This window comes from Microtus oregoni, unplaced genomic scaffold (genome assembly GCF_018167655.1).
Source record: "Microtus oregoni isolate MIOR12 unplaced genomic scaffold, Mior012 000100F_ref0000014, whole genome shotgun sequence".
Taxonomy (NCBI): Eukaryota; Metazoa; Chordata; class Mammalia; order Rodentia; family Cricetidae; genus Microtus; species Microtus oregoni.
The window spans coordinates 2,267,191-2,289,285 of NW_024544713.1; the positions used below are offsets into that span (position 1 = coordinate 2,267,191).

Genomic DNA, 22,095 nt, shown 5'->3' on the forward strand with positions numbered 1-22,095 from the left:
CTCTTTCATTGCTCCTACTCTGTCACTCCTCCAGTTCGACCATCCTGATCTCTCATGTTCTCTTCCCCAGTTCCCTTCTCTCTACCTCCCACCCCAGTTTACTTAGGAGATCTCATCTACCTTCCCAGGGAAATCCATGTGTCCTTCTTAGGGTCTTCCTTGTTACTAAGTTTCTCTGGTGCTATGGATTGTATCCTGGTTATCTTTTGCTTTACATCAAATATCCACTTATGAGTAAGTAAATACTTGGGTTTTGTTTCTGAGTCTGTGTTACCTTGCTCAGGATGATTTTTTTTTCCAGTTCCACCCATTTGCCTACCAATTTCATGATGTCATTGCTTTTTACAGCTGAATAATACTCCATTGTGTAAATGTATTGTATTTTCTTTATCCATTCTTTGGATAATTTCCGGGTTCTGGCTATTATGAATAATGCAGCTATGAACATAGTTGAACAGGTGTCCCTGTGTATGATTGAGTGTCCTTTGGGTATATGCCCAAGACTGGTAATTCTGGATCGTGAGGTAGATTGATTCCCAGTTTTCTGAGAAATCACCATACTGATTTCCAAAGTAGCTGACAAGTTTGAACTCCCACGAGAGTGGAGGAGTGTTCCCCTAACTCCACACCCTCTCCAACATATGCTGTCCTCAGTGTTTTTTTTTAATCTTAGCCATTCTGATAGGTGTAATATGATATCTCAGAGTCATTTTTATTTGTATTTCCCTGATGGCTAAGGATGTTGAGCAATTCCTTAAATATCTTTCTTCTATTGAGAATTCTCTGTTTAGATTTGCACCCCATTTTTAAATTGGATTATTTGGTATTTTGATGTCTAGTCTCTTTAGTTCCTTATATGTATTAGAGATCAACTCTCCGTCAGATGTTGGGTTGGTGAAGATCTTTTCCCATTCTGTTTTATTTACCATTTTTGTTTCATTTTATTTACCATTTTCTTTGCCTTACAGAAGCTTTTCAGTTTTAAGAGGTCCTGTTTATTGGTTGTTTTTCTCAGTGTCTGTGGTGCTGATGTTGTATTTAGGAAGTGGTCTCCTGTGACAATTCAGTCAAGACTACTTCCCACTTTCTCTTCTATCAGGTTCAGTGTAACTGGATTTATATTGAGTTATTTGATACACTTGGCTTTGGATTTTGAGCATGGTGATAGATATGAATCTCTTTGCAATCTTCTACGTGTAGACATTCAGTTATGCCAGCAACATTTGTTGAAGATGCTTTCTTTTTTTTCCATTGTCCAGTTTTGGCTTCCTTGTCAAAAATCAGGCATCCATAGGTATGTGGATTTATGTCTGGGTCTTCATTTAGATTCCATTGATCCACATGCCTGTTTTTAAGCTGCTTTTATTGCTATAGCTCTATAGTAGTGCTGGAAGTCAGGGATGGTGATGCCTCTGGCAGTTCCTTTATTGTGCTTATTTTTTGGATATCCTGGACTCTGTTTTTTCATATGAAGTTGAGTATTGTACTTTCGAGGTCTGTGAAGAATTTTGTTGGGATTTTGATGGGGATTGCATTACATATGTATATTGCTTTTGACAAGATTGCCATTTTTATTATGCTAATCCTACCTATATTTCCTTTTTTCAGTATTCAAATTAAAATAGATTTTTTTGAACATTTTACCGTAACATGCAAATGAACCTTAAATTTCATGATTTTTTTTGACTTAACAAATTAAGCTTTTCATATACAGAAACAGAAAAAGGAAAGTAGGAATGGAGTCGATAGAAGCATTTTTCATCAACATTGAAAAGAAACCAAGATTTTCATTGAAATTGAACATGGGCCAGTCCGTGTTAATTTTAGATGTCAGTCTGTTGTTGAATGCTAACCATTGCATATGGATATATCATATGGGTGATAATGTTCCAGTTAGTTCTGCCTGGTTTATATGCAAACAAGTCAAAACACTACTCCTAAATAGTGAAAAAGTAGCCTTATGAAGTTGTTTCTAAGCAAATATTTGTGATATTTTCCCATGTGAAGTTCTATATTTCATATCATATTTAGAAGTAATTTCTTGAAGAATTTAGGTGCCCACAATAAAAACTGAAGATGTAAGAATCTATACGCTGAATAAAAGAAAAAATAACTAATTCTAAAAAGCCATCACTGGACCCATTTATCTGCTCCTCTTACTAGTGTTGCCATTTTTTATTCTTAAAATTGTAATTTAATTATATGTCTCCTTTCCCTTTACTTTCTCCAAACACTCCCATATATCCATCCTCACTCTTTTTTATTAATTGTTATTACATGCATATGTTATATGCATATACATATATTCCGATATATACCCTATTTAGTCTGTATAATGCTGACATTATTTGAGCAGTCATGTTGGTGAGACTTTATGGGAGTAGCCTCTGATGTTACTAAAAGACAAAAATCTCACAGCAGGCTCCCAGATAGACTAGGCTTTTCCCAGTCAAAATGTCAAAGATCAACAGATAATTAGACATGTTCAAATATTGTGCATTTCAAGCAGTTCCTCTCTAATAATTGAAAAGTACCAGAGGGAGCATAGCTGCAAGCACTTTCAACTTATTGAAATTTTGCTATATTGCTGTTTATTCTTAAAACACAAAACTCAATGAAAAATTGCATATAAAAACTAATTCAGCATTATAAATGCAATCTGTAGCATGTGTCTCTTGTATTATTTAAATGTCTTAAATGTGATAGTTTGGTGTAAAACTCCTAACCTGAAGATTTATTTGTACTCATATACTTCCGTAGAATCTTTTTCTCTTCAAGCGGTTGAAGTTAATTAATAAGGAATTTATTTCTTCCTTTGCTTAAGTCTAGAAAAGCATTAAGGTAGTACTGTGAGAAAGCTAAGTATGACATCTGCCATTCCATTCATCACTGAAGTCCAAAATATCAAGTTAATCTGAGTCTTAAAAAATATAAATGTATGGGGTTGGAGATGCAACTTAGTAGTAGAAGTATTTCCTAGAATGTGCGATGCTCCAAGTTATTACCACCACCGCTAAAAACTCATTGCTCTAAATCTGCGCGACATACTGAACTAGTAAAGGTGGTGACTTTAAACTAAAAGGCAGTAATATTCCACTAGGACAATACAGATATGATTTTGTGAAGAGCATAAGGGATACTCTTAGTTCAGATAATTCATTATATTTTTGAATATTTTCAAGTTTTTAAGGAACACTAATATCTTTCTTCATTTAAGTCATCTATTTATGTTCCAGGGACTATTCAAACTTACATCTGGAAATTACAAACCTAAAAAAGAAGTACTGTGAGCAACAGCAGCTGTTAACACAGGTATAAGTTGGGTTTTTTTTTTTGGAGTCTTTTTTAAATCTTTATTTATTTATTATGTATACTGTATTCTGTCTGCATGTATGCCTGAAGGCCAAAAGGCAACACCAGATCACATTACGGATGGTTGTGAGCCACCGTGTGGTTGCTGGCAATTGAACTCAGGACCTCTGGAAGAGCAGTCAGTGCTCTTAACCACTGAGCCACCTCTCCAGCCCATGGAGTCTTTGTTTTTATTTTCTGGGAATTACTGTTATTTTGTGGCACTGCGTGCATAAATACAAACTATTTACAATATAAAGTCCTGTGAAAACCAAATGAGTATGCCAAGTTTTGGCGGTACATTAGAGGATCTCTCACAACCTTCCTGTGTTGTTGCTGATTTCCCGAAATGTTGAGAACGGTGTCAGGATTAAAATAGTCTGTTATTTTCAGGTACTCCATTTTATCTTGGATTTGATGAATGGAAATCATACAGTCCTAAGAAAGAGGAAAAGGTCAGTTGGCTAACTCCAAATGTTCTCCAAAGGCTCCTTTATTCTCTTGCTTAGTTCTAAACAAGCCATAGTGTATGGATAGAGTATTGCCGCCAGAGGGAAAAAATACCTGCTAAGAAAAACAAACCGTATCATTCATTATTCAGCAGTAAACCCACTGTCTTAGTTAGGGTTTTATTACTGTGAGGCGACACCCTGACCACGAACAACACTTGTAAAGGAAAACCATTTAATTGGGGCTAGCTTATAATTTCAAATACTTAGTCCATTATCATTATGGTGGGACATGGCAATTTGCAGGCAGACTTGGTGCCAGAAAAGGAGCTGCGAGTTTTACATCTTGATTCGCGGGCAGCAGAAGGAAAAACTGTTTGCCACACTGTATGTACCTTGAGCAGATAAGACCTCAAAGCCTGCCTCCACAGTGACACATGTCCTCCAACAAGGCCACACCTCCTAGTAGTGCCACTTCCTATGGGCTGAGCGTTCAAACCGTATGTGTCCATGGGAGCAATTCATATTCAAAACACCAACAGCCACTACGAAATTAGAATACCTGTTGACTACAAAACACTCAGTCGTTTCTCCTTAAAAGCCAATTGTTTTAGGAAACAAATGAATACTTACAGCACTGTGTAAAGTAATAGTTATGGTATTGCGAATATGAGTAGAAAGGAAAACAAGCACGACATCACTGGGACTAGTGTTAGCATTAGGTTGCTAGTCAGGACAAAGAAGAGTGGAAAGTGTACAGAAAGGGAAATAATAGAAGAAAAAGAACGAAAAAGGAAGGGTATGGGAGTTTTGGTTAGAGACGAAGTAAAAAAATAAAAATATGCACTCGAGTAAAGGGTAACAGTCTCATTTCCCAGGAGGTTGAGCCCTTCAGACCATGCAAACCAAGCTAGGCTATGGTCTTTAGGAGAGGCAAAAGAAGTAGGCAAGTGTACAAAGCAATGAGTGCGTGGAAGGAACACAAGACATGAGTTGGAGGACCAAGCTGGCATGTTGTATTGCCCTGAATATCAATTAAATAAGGAAAAGTGAGGGCTGAGTGAAGCTCTGCCACAAGGACGGAGGTCTCAGCTTGCACTCTCGCCTCACTGAATGGCTGAGAGTGGTGCCGAAGTCTCTACTTGAAGGTTTCTAATTGAATCTATAGTACTATTGCTATTATGGTGCACTGTGATTGTTTTGTGGTTACATAATTCTTCATGTTTAGTTTGCATTCTATTTGAGAATGAATATTTTCTTTTTCCTGATTATATTCGTTAATTTCAGTATATAATCATATATTAATAATTTATCCGAAATATTTTAATCTTTACTAAAATAGATCCATTAATAAATATATCCTGACATTGTTACAGTTAATATTTACTTTGAACATAGTAAAATGTCCCAGGCTCTATCTGTCTTTTGTCTTCCCCAGCTCTAGAATCAGGTATAATTCAAGGAGCTTTTACTCTTTGCTTTAATTTTACATTGCATGATGTACTAAAAGATTTAAACCTTTTTGAAAAATGTCTAACATACAGGGATATAATTCCAAATGACCTCCCTCTTAAATGTGCAGTGCCCTTTACCTTTGGTCTAAAACCTCTAGCACTAATTTCTAACAGGAATCACTGTGTCAAAGGGGGACTAAAGTTGGCTGACCATTGCAACATTAATATAGCTTAAGACAGTAAGCTTGTGGGTCTCATTGCAGGTTACTATCATCCATATCTGGAGTTTCAGATTCTGAATGGGATCATCAGTACTTTCATATTCCAGATGACAAGAAGAAAGAAGCTGTAAGATGCTGAAGTAAAATGGTGGCGGTGGATGGGTTGAAACAAACATTTATTAGTACATTTTCTAATTCTAGTTCCTGTTATTTTTTTATATAATTGTTAAATAGTTTCAATGGGAATTCCATCAATTATGATCCAAGAAATACTAGATGTATAAAAGGAGCATATCCAACTCTCATTTTCTCTAATCTTTCTATTTAGATGGAGATATTAAAAGATGGTTATGAATTTATTGATGACAAATATAAAAGTCTTCTTGACAGAGTCTTACCAATGTGGAAAGAATCCAAAAACTTAACTTCATCTGTAGACCAGCCAAATGAAGATGATGGGTAAGCAAATTAGTAGGCAATATATTGGCAATGAAACATTATACTGGTGATAAATTTGCAATACTTCATTCATTTGTATATATTTACTATATAGTAGTAGTTGAATCCATTTAAATGCTTATTCCTCTTTGAAAACAACAAAAATACTATTACTTCAAAACAGCACAGTCACAACAGGATATAGATACATAGACAAATATTTATAAAATATAAGTTAAAAGGGTTAAGATACAGCTCATTGGTAAAGTAATCCTTGACACATGGAATTTCCTAGGTTGAGTGACTCAGCACTACAAAAAATAATTCAGAACATATTACAAGTGTAATAAATGTAGCTAGCACATTTTTAAAAGGGGGGCAACAAAGTTAAGGTTTTTAGGAACTAGGGAGATGGTTCAGTGGGTAAAGTGCTTGCTGTGCAAGTCTTAGCACCCATGTAAAAGCTGAACATAGTGACAAAATTCGATAACCCTAGTATTGAAGGACAGAAATGGCTAGGTCTTGCAGACCCGCTGACCAGCCATTACAGTCTAAATAGTGAGGTCCATGTTGAATGGAGAGACTCTGTCCCCAAAAATCAAGGCAGAGACAGATAAAGGCATTCTCTACTGACATCTACCCACCACATTCATATGCACAGGAAAGCAGGAATGCACACACATGCATACACCAATACCCACTGAATTGTTTTTAGAGTCTGTATACATGCTAAAAATTTAAATAGAAATGCTTCATATCAATAATATTGCACAAGTAATTTTTTGGTTTTTCAAGACAGGATTTCCTATAGCTTTAGAGGCTGTCCTGGAACTCGCTCTGTAGACTAGGCTGGCCTTAAACTCACAGAGATCTGCCTGTCTCTGCCTCCTGAGTACTGGAATTAAAGGCATGGGCCACCACCATCCATCACAAGTAATCTTTTGTGTTTGGTTTATTTCTCTTAGCATGTTTCCAAGGTTCATTTCTGCTTCATTTAGGATTACTAGTTTAGTTATTTTTTATTGCCAAATAACCACTTGAACTGTCAGTATGTTTGAGCATTGTCTCATACGTTTTATAAATGAAATTAAAGGAGAGCATATTTGCACTATATAAATTCTTTGATCTGAGTGTTGAAAATCTACTTATGCAATATAAATAGATAGATTATAGCTCATGTGATTTGAACTCTTGAATCATGTTGAGTTAATATTTTTCTGCACTGTCTTTCAGAAAAGACCCTAACGTGCCAGTTCCTGTTATACTTGTGAATGAGGATTCACTGACCCTTCAATTCGATTTGACCATACCGTTTTCACAAGAAAAAATAATTGACGAGTCCTTTGAACAGGAACCTGAGGATATTAATTTGGAATCAGTGCTTTCTTCTCAGGATTCAGTTTTGATGGAGGATACATCAGACACTCAGTGTAACAATATAATTAACAGGTATTCAGTGTCTTCCATCTTTAATCTAGATGTACATTTACATGGTTTTGAAAAAGTGTTTAATAGTATGCTGAGAGAAGCAAGATGTGATTAAAGAAACATTTCCCTGAGGTACCTCAATTCCTGACATTATCATTGCTTCTCATATATTACAAATACACTCTGATAGTGCATTTAGTGTTTCTCTTCTGGAGTGAAAACGAACACCCAACATTGTTATTGTAAAATACTCAATTCTGTACCCAATATTAGCTCTTAAATTTCAATGAAACTTCCTCCTTGAAACAGAACTATAAGAAAAAAAGGAGAAATGGCTTCATTTCCTGAAACTTGAAGGTTGTGCATGCTCCAGCAAAAATACTACGAAATTGGAGCCCCAAAGGCACCATTGTCAGCACATCTCTGTCCTGAGAATGTCTGCCTGTTTCACCTTCCTCAGCAGTGCTTCTGATTGTCTATTTGCATGTGTTATCATCTTATGTTTCTATTATGCTGCCTCATTACTGCTTCTCATTTATTGACCAATCTCAGAGGCACAGAGGTCACATTTAGTCCTTGGTATACCTGTTATATAAATATCCTCTTGACATACACACCCCAAAAGAGCTTCCTCAGTTTGATCCCAAACTTCAGTGGAGACTCTTAGACATGTGCATAAAGTAACAACTCTAGACAAGAAAATTATCTTTTAGGGCGCTGAGTCTCACCAGAACCATAACTAACTGTGACAATAACAGTGTTGATTGGGATGATTATTATAAGTTGTTTTAACATTAATGGACTTGGCCATCAGAGCTGAGTCCAAGATCTACTAGATTAAGAAAGATATAGGGAAAATCAAAGACTTCCTATGATATTGGCCTACAAGAATTTAATAGCCTCTTAAAGTCAAGTTGAGTAGCAATATTGATAATAATAATTTATGGAAATGCAAATATTTCTCAGAAAAGCTATTAACTGAAAAATGCAATATTGGTTTATGGTTTCTTAGTTGAGAACCCAGCATAATCTTTTCAATTTATTGTCTGCTGGATTTCTCTAAGATTGTTTCTTTGAACTAAGAATATCATGGTTTGCCTCCACCTTTGCTCCCTCTCGCTGTGTTTCTCAAAGTGATGAAGCGCATATGCATCATGCGGAAGAGGACATGCTAGATTCATTATTATCTGAGAAGACAGTGGACTTTGACTTTGATAATTTCAGTGAGGTAAGCTTATCAACTCAGATTTGTGACTTTCTTGCATTTATATTGATTGTTCAAAAAGCAGAATGGCATGTGAAAATTAGAACTGAGAAGATCAGGCCTGGGACTCAGGACTGCTTGTGCTTTTAACTTGGCTTTTCTAATTTAATATATCTCATATTTTCCTGGTTTTTCTCAAATCATTATATCTCCCTTCCTTATAGCAACATCACTATTTGTCTTTACATGATCTTTTCCTTTCTCTCATAACTTAAAATATTAAGCATTGAAGTATCCCATGGTATGAAATTATGTTGTTTTATTTATAGTGGTTTTATGTATTCAAAATTTCCCTTCTTTTCACAGTATTTCTCATTGCTGTACAAAATCTCCATTTTCCATGATAGCCAAATATTTATTTATAATAAATAAATATTATTTTAGATGTTTATTTATAATAAATAAACTTTATGTTTAGATGTTTATAACATAAACATTATGTTTACATGTTTATTTATAATATGTCATTACATTAAGAGGATTTCGTTTCTTTCAGCCATCCTGTGATGCGTTTCCTGTTCTGATGACAAACAAACCTGAAAATTTACTTGATGTGGATAACATGGTAGACACCAATGTAAGACCCATGTCTGTCTCTATTCCTTTTTATTTCTCTCTATCTCTTTTTATTGCTGTACCCCATTTACCCCTAGTATCCCTCTTCTAGATTGTTCTGTTGTCTTCACCATACTGATTCCTTAAAGCCACTTTTTTCCATCCTAGTGGGCCCCTTTCTAGTTTCTTGACTTTTACCAATATTTACTTCTATTATGATACATATATTTAACAGAGTAAAGATCTACATAAGAGAAAGATCATGTGGCATTTGGTTTTCTGGGATTAGGTTATTTTGCTTAACAGAATCTTTCAAGTTACATATATTGTCCCAATTATTTTTTATGACAAAGTTGAGTTATTGAGAGACATGTCAGCAATGTTGAGGGGCAGGATTGAGTTAGTAAGACTGACTTACCACTAGTATTACTTCATCATCCATCTTTTTACCAATTTTGAAAATATTTCTATTGAATGCCACCCCCGTTCTCTTATGCCATAACTTTATAATTATAGGTAAAATGTTTCACAGAGGGAAATTCTGCATTTTAGTCTCTGACATGATTAAATATCTGAATACTAAATTACTACTGTTACTATTATAATTATCACCCAGATTTTATCATAAAAATCCTGAATTTTGAGTGGAATTAATTGGGTGGTGAAATGAGTATAGTTACTACTAGAAATTAAAAGAGAAATACAAAGAAATAGGAAAGCCAGTTGTTGAAAATTATCTTAAGTCAGGTGTGGTGGTGCACACCTCTAATCTGAGCGCTTATAAGGTAGAGGCCAGTCTTTGAGTTCAAGGCCAGACTGGTCTACAGAGTGATTTCCTGGACAGGCAGTATTACATAGAGAAACCATATCTCAAAACAAACAAGCAAAAATCTACCTTGCTAAGTGAGATTGGGTGCATGGAAGGAGTTACAGGGGTGGAAGCTTGGAGGGACTAGAGGGAGGTAAGTGGTATAATTATATATTAATTAAAATGTGTAAAATAATAAAATAAATTTTTGAACATCTTCCTCGCTTGCCTTCAAATAGTAAGAAAACACAATTCTTCCTAGGCAACTGTCTTTAAAAGAATATTTACAGGTCCTTGTCATAGCTTAGTAAGATCTTATTGCTGTTGCTGTTTTAAGACAAAACTAAAACCCTATTCTCTCAGAATGATTTTTCCAATTACGGAAACTGTATAGTTGCAACCATTATTCTTTTACCATTAATGAGTAATGGGGCTAGATCTTGCTGTAATTCATTCTTGTTATATTGTTCAGACAGGAATGACTTGAAAGAAGTATTGTTTCCCTTTGTCAGGTGTAGTAGGCATATTTGGTGCGTCTCATTACTACTAGTCAAACATGCATGTTGGAAAACAGTGTGTACTGTGTTTGCTTCTCACTTGTCCAATAAATATTAGTAGATACTAGTTCAAGTTAAATGTAAAATAGACTTACATGGAATAGTTGGCTCTAGAATTGGTTTTTTTTTCCTCTGTCTAAAAAGCAATTAGAAAAGAAAGCTATACTTTTAGAAAACAAGATAAATGGAAATGTACTTTTCTTACCTTTGTTAATCTCTCAAGAAAAAAGCTTCTTTGGGCGCAGAGAATTGAAACTATAATCTCACATTTGCAAAACATGTTATACAGTCACAGCCTCGAGGGAAAGGTTTTACCTCAGTTATTTAACTTTATCACTAAAAAAATGGCGTGTTGATAAGGACTCTAGTGTTTTCTCTTTGTATACAGAGTCTAAGTCTCATGGATAACGAAGGAAAAGGAAGTCTGCTTGAAGCCAATATGGAAAAAGGTACAAAAGAATATTTGTAGAACCATCAGTAAATGTATGTCCTAGACCCAGTCTGACAACTGACCATCCATATGACATTCTGCAAGCCATTTAATATTCTGAAGTCCTAGTCTATGCTTGTGTAAACTGCTTTTCTTTGTTCATAAGTTATTTTAAATAAGATTATGTGAAAAAATCTCTGATATTGACTTTATAAACTTCAGGGAGAGTATATTAATATGTAACTGACTTTAAGACAAAACCCATGGGCAAACATTAAAAAGACACAGTATAATTTTGTGTGCCTCACGTGAAATTGAAAGTTTCTACAAGGTCTTTTCTAGAAAAGAATTCCTTTGCTGTTTACTAAGCCTGGTCATTCACAATTAGTTTTCTATTTTATGGGTAGTGTAGTTCACCAAATTTCTGTCCTTAATTCCAAACACATACTTAAATGTAACTAGACCTCTTTTCCCATACAGAATTACTTTAAAAAATATCTGATAGTCTACAGGTATAGTAGGAAAGACTGATAGTAACTTTTAAGAAAATAGTATCTTTGTCTTGACTAATATAACCAGTTCTGAGTGTAGCCGAGCAGAGTAGAGGGATAAGACTGAAAGTCTTCCACGAAGCACAGAATAGTGTAAAACGTGTGCATTATGCTTTGTTTTAAATCTTCTCCTCCTGTGTCACATGTAACAAGGCACTGTCTTTCCACAGACAAACATGTGGAACAAGGTGTGGAAAACTCCCAGCTTTTACTATTAGATGGGACATCAATATGTAATTTTGGAGAAGATCTTCAAGATTCTGGTGACCTCCTTTTGGATAACCTGAAGAACCCACCTAATGTCTTAACAGCTTTATGTGATCATGACTATATATCCTTCAATATTTCCACTACACAAGAAGATACTGCAAACACCATTGAAAATGTTGTTCCCCAGTTGTCTATGGAAGCCGGTGGGGAATCCAATGTATTCCCATTTTTCTTTCTCAATCCTGTTACTAATATTTTTTGAAGAGCATATTAAGCTTAATCTTCTATTATAATTTGTTTTGAATTTCAATGAATCTTGCTTCCTGCTGGGAAATAAATATTCCACAGATGTTGGCTGGTATATCTATCTTCATCGTGGATCTTCTGTAACTTAAAAATATGTTAAAATTGCAACCTCCCAGTATGAAGACAAGCTTTGACAACTAGGATGAAATTCAAACCACAAAAAGATAAGGAATATATCCAAATTTTAAAATAACAAAATGTTAGTTTTTACTTTTAAGTCAATAATATTCTAATATCTTACTTGTAATAGTGTTATTGCATTTTTCCAATTAGCAAATTTATGTAGCTAACCTTTGCTTGGAATAAACAGTCATTCCAATATTTACTGGAACAAATCTCATGTATAAAAGCAAATGTTTGAGCTAATGAGAATGGTATGGCTAATGTAAGTCCTTGATTTTATAGGTTAATCTATTCTATAGCTATTCCACTTTATTACAGTCTTACACAACTTTTGACTCCTAAAGAATGTTGAAATTTCAGCAGAATTGTATTTTTCTGTCTAATGACCATCTGCATAGAGAATCAAAGTCAACACATTGATTCTCACCTAAAACTTTGGAGAAGAACTCCAAAAATCAGACTTTAGCAAAGTTTTTACTTAAAGCATAAGGGAACCCGAAAGCAAATGACTTATTAGAAATTAAAAAACTCAGTCAATAATTTTTCAACTATTTCTGTCTCTCATTTCCAAATGCATCTTCAGTTTTATCAGTATTCTTTGACTCCTAAGTAATTACTTAATAGAATATAGTGTTTCAAAAATAGTGTGGTTTTACATAAGCCTGGAGCAGTTTTCATACAAATTTTTTCAACATTAACATTAACATCCATATATGCCTAAGCAATGAGTGCCATAGCACTTAGACTATAGGGTTATGTTTCATTGAAGAAGCACTGAGGAGCGTATTTTAGGTTTTCTGTTAGTAACGTGAATGCTAAAACATCATGTTTTTAAAGGCTTCGGTCTATGGCACTTTCCTAATGCTCTGTTCCATCTGTTAAAACTCACAACAATGGAGTCAGCTTTAAAAGGAAGAGGAAATAGCTCATTGCTTTCAGTGTCTAATTTTAAAACGTGTGTGTGCGCGTGTTTTAAATAAAATGGTTTGTTTAGTTTTGAAAAGTGTCAAGGACAGTCCAGATCTCATGTAGCCCTGGCTGAACTGTTGCTGTCTTGTATAAGTCAATAAAGAGCTGAGCATACTTTTCGTGGTATCATATTCTTTGCTGTAAACCAGGACCTGTGACAAAAGGATTGAAACTTCTAGGATGCATGTATGTGTAGTTAGGAAAACGTGTCACACACATGCATAAATTTATGCCTGTGCTATTTCTTTTCACTTCAAAGAAACCTATAACTCATAGGAAGGAAAACTATGCTTGGCACTGTGATTTTGACTTAATAATTCATATCTTCTGGGAGCGACATTATCACCACCCCCCACCATGCACAGTATATCCGTTCTAACTCCATTTTTTATGGGATTTTGGAATTAACGTACAAATGAATGAACTTCCATAAGGCTTTTTCATGCATCCCTTTGTATTGGTTTAGCCACTCACTACTCCTCTCCCTCGCAATCCTTGGGACCCCATCTCTGTTTAATTCTTTAACCTCTAATATTTTCTCTCTCCCTGCAGTTTACATATTGGATACTCTGCAATTCCTGCAGTTGATTTGTTTTGGCTGTATGTGATATAGTAGGCTTCAAATGACTTTTCATACCGTCTCCGTTTGGAATAAGTCCCCCCCGCTCTTACTAATTCCTCTCCTACTCCAGTGCTCCTGCTGGGTTAAGCCTTTCGACCTAGAGAAATCCATTTCTACTTTTTCTTACCTATAATCTACTGTCTCTACTCCCTTAACACACCTCCCACAATTGCCCCTTTCTAGTTTCCTGGTGTCCACTTATTCACTAAGTTAAGTGCACAAAACAAAAGTTTGAAGCTAGGATCCACATAGGAAAGAGAATATAGGGTGCTTTTCTCTGGTCCTGCTTTAGCTCTCTGCATATTTTCCAGTTTCGTCCATTAACCTGCAGATTTCACTTTCTTTTATCTTTTATTTTAATCTTTCTTTTATCACTGAGTAATACAATATTGTGTCTATGTGTCACATTTTTCTAATTCATAAGTCAATTGATGGATATCTCGGCCAATTCCAGCTTTGAGTTGCTGTGTGAATAAAGCTGCAGTGAAGATGGATGTGTGTGTGTGTGTGTGTGTGTGTGTGTGGGTGTGTGTGTCTGTGTGTCTGTGTGTGTGTGTCTGTGTGTCTGTGTGTGTGTGTGTGTCTGTGTGTCTGTAGTGGGACATAAAATATTGGCTACATGCCCAGGAATCATTTCACTTGGTCATATGGTGGTACTATTTCTAGTGTTTTGAGAAATCTGCATACTGAATTTCAAGGTGGCTTTACTAGTTGGCACTCTTACTAACAATGTGTAAGCTTTTGACTTACCACATGGCATACTAATATTTGTTGTCATTTGTATTCCTAAATGGCAATTCTGACCAGGGTAAAATGAAATCTCAAAGTAGTTTTTCTTTCTTTACATTTATTTGTTTAATCAATTAATTTTGAGCATTTTAGACCCAAGTTCGTATTTGCCTCATTTCTAACAATCCTCTCTCCAATCCAAATCCTCCCATGCCCATTCCACCCCTCTCAAATATATAACCTCATCTTCTTTGGTCACTATTATATCATATATATTGTTATTTCACACACATTTTTATATGTACATATATATGTTATCCTAATACACACCACACACACACACACACACATATATATATATATATATATATATATATCCTACTGGATTTATTTATTTCTGATATTTAAGGATGACCACTTTGTAATTTGGTACTGCCTAACCTGCAAAGGATTCATAAAAAATTAATTCTTCCTCTCTTAGCAATTATTTACCTATAGTTCATCATGTATGGGTGTGGCCTTGTGAAATTTCCCCCATGCCCATGGAGTGTCAACTGGTGTTGTCATTTTGTAGATCTTAGTTAGGCATACATATTGTTAAGATTTCTTGGGTTCAGCTTCCCTTTCACAGAAACAAAACAAAACACTATTTGATAGTGTACATCTTTGTCCTCTGGCTCTGATAATCTTCCCACTCCCTTCCCTGAAACTTAGATGTGAGGACTATGTTGTTGGTGCGTCACCTGGGGATGAATACCCCACAGTTAGTTGTTCTCTGCCCTGTCCATTTATGGATTTTAGTAATGGTCTCTGTCTGCCACTAAAAGGAGCTCATCTTTTTTCTAAAAACTGAGGGCTAAGAATTCCATTTATCTCTGAGTACAAGAATGGGTATTTAGAAGCAGTTAGGAATTATACTGGTTTAGGAAGCTGGCAACAGTAGTCTTACCTCTAGGGACCATGAACACACCGGCCATGGTTAGTTGGCTAGACTTGCAATAGCACACGTGAATTCCCTCCAAAATTTGATTTCAGTTACTTTCATGGCTTTAACCATTCTGACTATTATGTAGCTAAGGACATTTATTGCCTTTTAAACTGTTCAGTAGCCATTGGGTGTGGTCTCTTTTGTTTTAAAATGCAGCAGTAGCCCTGCTCTCTCTCTTGCTTCGGGCTCCGCTTCCATCTACTAGACTCTGTTCCTGGTCCCATAGAGGGCTGTTGTCCATGACAGTGAACCTTAAGTTTTCCCCTTAATAAATAACCCATTTATTAATCATAATTCCAAACTAGTGTGAGATTATTTTGTGACTTATGTCTACAGTATGTATTCACTTACATGTGGATGTTAGTTTTTAAGTCAATGATAATCAAGCCGTAATCTGAAGAACCACAGAGGTTATGTATTTATTTCGTAAAGGACCAGGAATTACAGATAGATCTCCCTATGGAAGGGAAATATAGATAGCTATGGATGATGGGAGGACTGGTGGAAAGAGGATCAATTGGGGAGGGGAAAGGAGTGTAGGACCAGGGAGGGAAAGTATGGAGAGACAGCTAAAAGTAAGTGCCATTTGAGGGGTAGTATGGAAACCTGATACAGTTGAAGCTTCCTAACATATATACATATATTAAGGTGATTTAAATGAAATTACCAAATAATTGTGGAGACCTAGTCCCAATTGGCCATCTCTTGTCACTAAATTAAGCTTCTAGTAACAAGATTGGGTTACATCTAATTAAGTTGTTGGTCAAAGGGATCTCATGAGAATCTCCAAAGAGCCCAGGCTGTTTCTGAAGCTGTAGCTTGCTGTCTACAAACTGATGGCAAGGCCCTACTGTTGGACAATACTTACATAACTTATTAAACATGAAGAACTCAAATTGGTGCCTATATAGAACCTCCATCCCTACATTCTAATCTTCAGCACAGAATACTCTACACACAGATACTCTACACACTATCAAAAAAGAAATGTAAACATTAACCCAGCCACAAAACTGTTCCTGAATATGCATTTATTTATTTATTTATTTATTTATTTACATCTCAACACCCTCACTTGGAAGGATTATAACAACTTAAAAAAGTAACCCAGTGGAAGTATTAGCTAAAAGACTTTGATAAAATTTTCTCTTTTATTGGTTTCCAAAATAGAGACAGATGCAGCTAGATTTTAGTTGCTATGTGAGTCATATTTATTTAAAAAAAAACCATCTGCTGCAAGATTTTACCTCCTCACAAGACTCAGCAGTCAATCGGCCGGTTTTGCTGCAGATATCTGGGATTTTAGAGTTGTTTGTTCATGTTTCATCCTCACTAGCACCAACCAAAACACCTCAGCAAAGAAAAAGTAGTAATTAATTTCAGTTCACCATTTTTTCTTGGTAATTATACTGGCCAGTTTTATGTCAACTTAGCAAAAGCCAGAGTTCTGAAAAATCTGAAAGGAAGGAACCTCAAATGAGAATATGCATTCAAAACATTCAACCCATTGTAGTGGTGCTATCCCTGCCTGGGCTGGTGGTTCTGGGTTCTTTCTATAAGAAAACAGGCTGAGCAAGTCATAGGGAGGAAGCCTGCAAGGAGCACCCTTCTATAGTCTCTGCATCAGCCCTTGCCTCCAGGTTCTTGCCTTATCTTTCTTCAATGATGGAGTGTTACCAGGAAGTCTAAGCTGAAACAACCCCTTTTCCCCCTATCTTGCTTTTGTCCACAGTGTTTCACCACAGCAATAAAAAACCTAAGACAGTAACCAAAAAAAATCAGGAACAAAAGTCTTGTTGACTTGGCAACCTCAGGCATTCTGATGACCTTATTAAGTTCTTGTTGATTGTTAATTTGGTTTTTTTTCACTTGCCCTTTCTGAACCCCAGTTTTCATCCTCTTGGGGCACTTCCATAGTTGCTTCATTTTTTCATGGGAATGCAATTATGAGTTTACTATTTTGTCAACAAGACCATTTTCCACTTTAGTCAGCATATTATCTGGGTGTGCTTGTATTTCCCAACAACCCTGTCATGAGTTTGACTGTCATATCATACTAAAATATAGTGATTAAAAAATCAACTCATCACTCTGAAGTGCATGAAACTATGAGACCATGGTTTTCCAAGTTAAGGCTAATAGAACTAAGGTTATACATATAAAGTGGAAGAAAATATGGGGAAAATAAGAAAGTATCACTGTCAATCTGCAAAGCTTGGAAATTAAGTCAACAGCAATTAAACTATTCTTTGTTAAGATTTTGATGAACTTGCTATTGTCTGTGAGTTCTTTGGCCCAGGAACAGTTCCTGCTCCTGCGCTAAGGCTACCCACCCAGAGGGGTGAGTGTGCACCCACCAGGCCGGAGGGGAGTGCACGACACCTCTAGCTCCTGCTGCAGGGGCTACTTGGCTCCACACAACCCTCCCCAACCCACCCCCAAGTTCGCCCTTTTGTCTGCAGGTCCTTCGACCTCCAAGATTCCTTTGCCTGTGCTGAGGACAACCTTTCAGACTGGTGAGTGGGTACCATCCCGGGGCGGAGCAGAACATCTGGGAAAGGAGCACTGGGCCCCTTCAGCTACTGCTGCAGGGGCTTCTTTGTTCCACACCTCCCTGCCCACCCCCCTCACCCCCCCCACCACCCCCCGCAAAGCCTGCCCTATTGGCTGTGAGATCCTTGGCTCAGGAACAGTGCCTACTCCTGCACTAAGGCTATCCACCCAGAGAGGAACAGTTCCTGCTCCTGCACTGAGGAGATCCACCCAAAGTCAGTCACAGCATTGACTGGACCAAGACACCAAGACACTCCTGGCTGCATTTGAAGGAGGAGATTGTCAGATATCAATGCAAGAATTCCTCCAACAACTTAAAAGGCAACATGCCAACACCAGATTCCAGGAATCATGCAACAAGAAGACTTGAGCACCCTATTCCAGAAGAAGCAGAAGAAATCAACTTTAAATATAACATTATGAAAATAATAGAGGACCTTAAACAGGATGTGAAAAACTGCTGTAAAGAAGTGGAGAAGACAAACAAAAAGGTAGAAGAAATGAATAAATCTCTCAAAAATACCCAGGAAAACCATGATAAAGCAATCAAACAGATAATGGAAACAGTTCAAGATTTGAAAAATGAAATGGAGGTAATGAAGAAAACAAAAACCGAGGGAAGGTTGGATATGGAAAATCTGGGTAATCGATCAGGAACTACAGAGACAAGAATAACCAACAGAATATAAGAGATAAAAGAAAGAATCTCAGACACCAAAGATACTATAGAGGGAAAAAGCTCATTGATTAAAGAAAATAACAAATCCAACAAATTCTTAACACAAAACATCCAGGAAATCTGGGACACCATGAAAAGACCAAACCTAAGAATTATAGGGGTAGAAGAAGGAGAAGAATTACAGCTCAAAGGCCCAGAAAATATATTCAATAAAATTATAGAAGAAAACTTTCCCAACTGAAAGAAGGATATCATTATGAAGGTACAAGAAGCATACAGAACACCAAATAGACTGGATCAAAAAAAAATCATCCCCTTGCCATATAATAATCAAAACACAAAACATGCAAAATAAAGAATGAATATTAAGAGCTACAAGGGAAAAAGGTCAAGTAAAATATAAAGGGAAACCTATCAGAATTACACTCAACTTCTCTATGGAAACCATGAAAGCCAGAAGGTCTTGGATAGATGTGCTGAAGACACTAAGAGAGCATGGATGCAAGCCTAGACTACTATATCCAGCAAAGCTCACATTCACCATCAATGGAGAAAAAAAGATATTCCAGGACAAAAACAGATTTAAACAATTCTTAGCCACAAACCCAGCCTTACAGAAAATACGAGAAGGAAAAGCACAAACCAAGGAAGCCAACAACACCCATAATAACACAAGTCTTGTTCATTTTATATGCTTATTCTGGATTCTGAGTTTCCTCGTAGTAGGAATATGCTGTAGTCATATTTGTATAGGATGCATTTTCTAGTAATCAACAGTTTTAGAAACTAGAAAAGATTTGGATAGAAAACTGTAGGGATTAGAGTGATGTCTGTATCAGTAAAATGCATGTAGTATAAGCATGAGGACTCAAGCTTGATCTGTGAAATTCATGAAAAAAAGCTGGCTGTCATGGTGTGAACTTGTAATCCCAGCCCTTGTGAGACAGAGATATGAGGATCTATGAAACTCACTAGTCACCCAGTCCATCATACTACTCACTGAGTTCCAGGTTAATGAAAGATCCATCTCAAAACAACAACAGTAAAACAGGGGGATAGTATCTGAACAAAGACAGCAGATGTTGGCCTTTGTCATTCATGTGTGATGGAGGAGGGTCATCTGTCTATGTGTTACTTTCATTGGTTAATAAAGAAACTGCCTTGGCTTTTTGATAGGGTAGGATTTAGATAAGTGGAGTAGACAGAACAGAATGCTGGGAAGAAGGGAAGTGAGGCAGACGCCATGATTCTTAGACCCGTGACAGATGTAGGCTAGAATCTTTCCCGGTAAGCCACCACCTCGTGGTGCTACACACATTATTAGAAATGGGTTAATCAAGATGTGAGAATTGGCCAATAAGAGGCTAGAACTAATGGGCCAGGCAGTGTTTAAATGAATACAGTTTGTGTGTTGTTATTTTGGGTGTAAAGCTAGCTGTGCTGGAGCCAGGCAGGACAAAACACAGGCCTGCTCACCTCATCACTACACATGTGCATGTGCACATGTGTATATGCACCCTCATATCTACGTACCCAGGCAGACATGAGCACACCTCCTCACATTCACACAGAAAATCTGTGGTATCTTTTTTCTTAGAATGTATATCCTATAATTGTTAATCTGACAAATTAATTCCTAGTTAAATGCTACAAAAGACATACATGAAGTATAAAACATAAAGATGGCCACCCATTTATCCATTTAATAAATTATTGAGCTGTCAGCAAAACACCATTCTTAACACTTAGGACATATCAAAACTTGTGCAAAATCATGCTATCATAGCACTTACAGTCTATCAACTGATGAAAATCAAATGCAAACTCAGAGGCTTAGGATATATGTTGGGGGTAGAGCTTCTTTCAGCATTCTCAAGGTCCTGGGTTCAATCTCTAACCAAATATTAAAAGAGGAGTAAATTATATTTCCCACTCCTACCTGATCTTCTGCTAGAATTCTGAGATATTTCAGTCAATATTTAAGTTCTTAGATTGCAAATCTGTTTGATGAGAAAGAACAAAGCATTATCAAAATATTTGGGGGGATAAATTTGAGATAGTTAGGCCCATGAGAAGAAATTGTTCAGTTACGAGCTGCACATTACCTCAATGAGAAATTTGACTATAAGACTGAAGAAAAGAGATTAACACAGTGAGGCATCTAAAAGATGTGAAAAGGAAAGGGGAGGTGATCTATTCTAGAACTAAATATAATACAGCAGGCTCATATTGGTCACATTCATGAAGACATCTTGTGTGATTTTGACATCCCTTAACACTGTCAGCCTTTTCTACTTCTCCTTTTTCTCCCAAACAAGTGAGATGTAAGAACTAGGTTTGCTTAAGAGTTTTCAATATCTGTAGTCAGCCCAGAAAAGTAATTCCATTTGCACTTTCTAATCTTTAAAGCAAAGAGATAGTCTGGGTATATGTGAAAGATAATGACTTTGAAAGTGGATATGGGATGTAATGGGGAATTTCAATTATTTTCCATTTAAATAAATCGGGATAGTGTTGTGTGGCATGAAAGAACATAAATTTGGAATCACGCAAAACTAAGAAGGATTCCTGGTTCTACTTATGTGTGATCCTCAGCTGACTGCAGAGTCTCAGTTTACTTCATTCCTTCTTTCCTTTCTTGCCTTCTTCCCCCCTTTACTTCTTCCCTCCTTCTTTGAAAAGGGATAATATTTAGAGCGACTACATTTAGTTAGGGAACATCTCTTTATTGTCTTATATCATTGTGAAATAAATTAAAATTTTCAAAGTAATATAGCATATTCCTTTTAAGTCTAGAAAACTACAAATATAGCTTGCCTTTCTCTTAAAAGAAATGAAAAATAAATGCCTTTACAAAAGCATTATAAAGTATTAATTAAAAATGAATCATTTCTTGTCATCAGAGATATGGCTACTGGCAATAGTTAGTCAACAAACTTTCCCATTACGACAGAACAACTGTGCCCCTAGGCTTGACAATTAATAAAAAGGAAATTTCCATGTGGAAAGCCTTCTAATACATGAAACTCATATTGTGAAGCACTCAGATGTCCCACCTCCCAACTGTCCATTTGTATTGAGGGTTAATAGTACAACTGATGAAAATTACATATGCTAGAACAACTTTATCTTCCCCGGACCTACCAGAAATGAAAACATCCCTGCACTGGAGTGAGCAGACTCAAAATTCTTGCCCTTCACTGGCCTCAGAGAAAGTGCAGTCCTAGGAGAATGACAAGCTGTTTCAAATCTCCAGCCTTAGGTGAGGTCAAAGGAAAGAACCCCATGTGATTATTCTGAAATACGGAAGGAGGGGTGTGTGTGATAAGACTAGCATTTTGGGAAAATACAGAGAAGAAAAGAAGAAACTAACAGCCACCAGAATTTCTAGTCTCTTCAGCAGCAGGAGG

General features: G+C 36.4%; 1 protein-coding gene across 1 annotated transcript in view; it reads left to right on the forward strand.

Annotated features, from left to right (window-relative positions):
* Nucleotides 1-11,978, forward strand: part of LOC121443108 (heat shock factor protein 3-like) — a 46,501-nt gene extending 34,523 nt beyond the window's left edge. Inside the window, exons 5-12 of the mRNA XM_041644788.1 lie at nucleotides 3,237-3,312; nucleotides 3,745-3,806; nucleotides 5,518-5,602; nucleotides 5,804-5,934; nucleotides 7,147-7,362; nucleotides 8,476-8,569; nucleotides 10,914-10,974; nucleotides 11,677-11,978. Of these exons, the coding sequence (XP_041500722.1) occupies nucleotides 3,237-3,312; nucleotides 3,745-3,806; nucleotides 5,518-5,602; nucleotides 5,804-5,934; nucleotides 7,147-7,362; nucleotides 8,476-8,569; nucleotides 10,914-10,974; nucleotides 11,677-11,978 (1,027 nt within the window). The remainder of the gene's footprint in view (nucleotides 1-3,236; nucleotides 3,313-3,744; nucleotides 3,807-5,517; nucleotides 5,603-5,803; nucleotides 5,935-7,146; nucleotides 7,363-8,475; nucleotides 8,570-10,913; nucleotides 10,975-11,676) is intronic.
* Nucleotides 11,979-22,095: the final 10,117 nt, after the last annotated feature.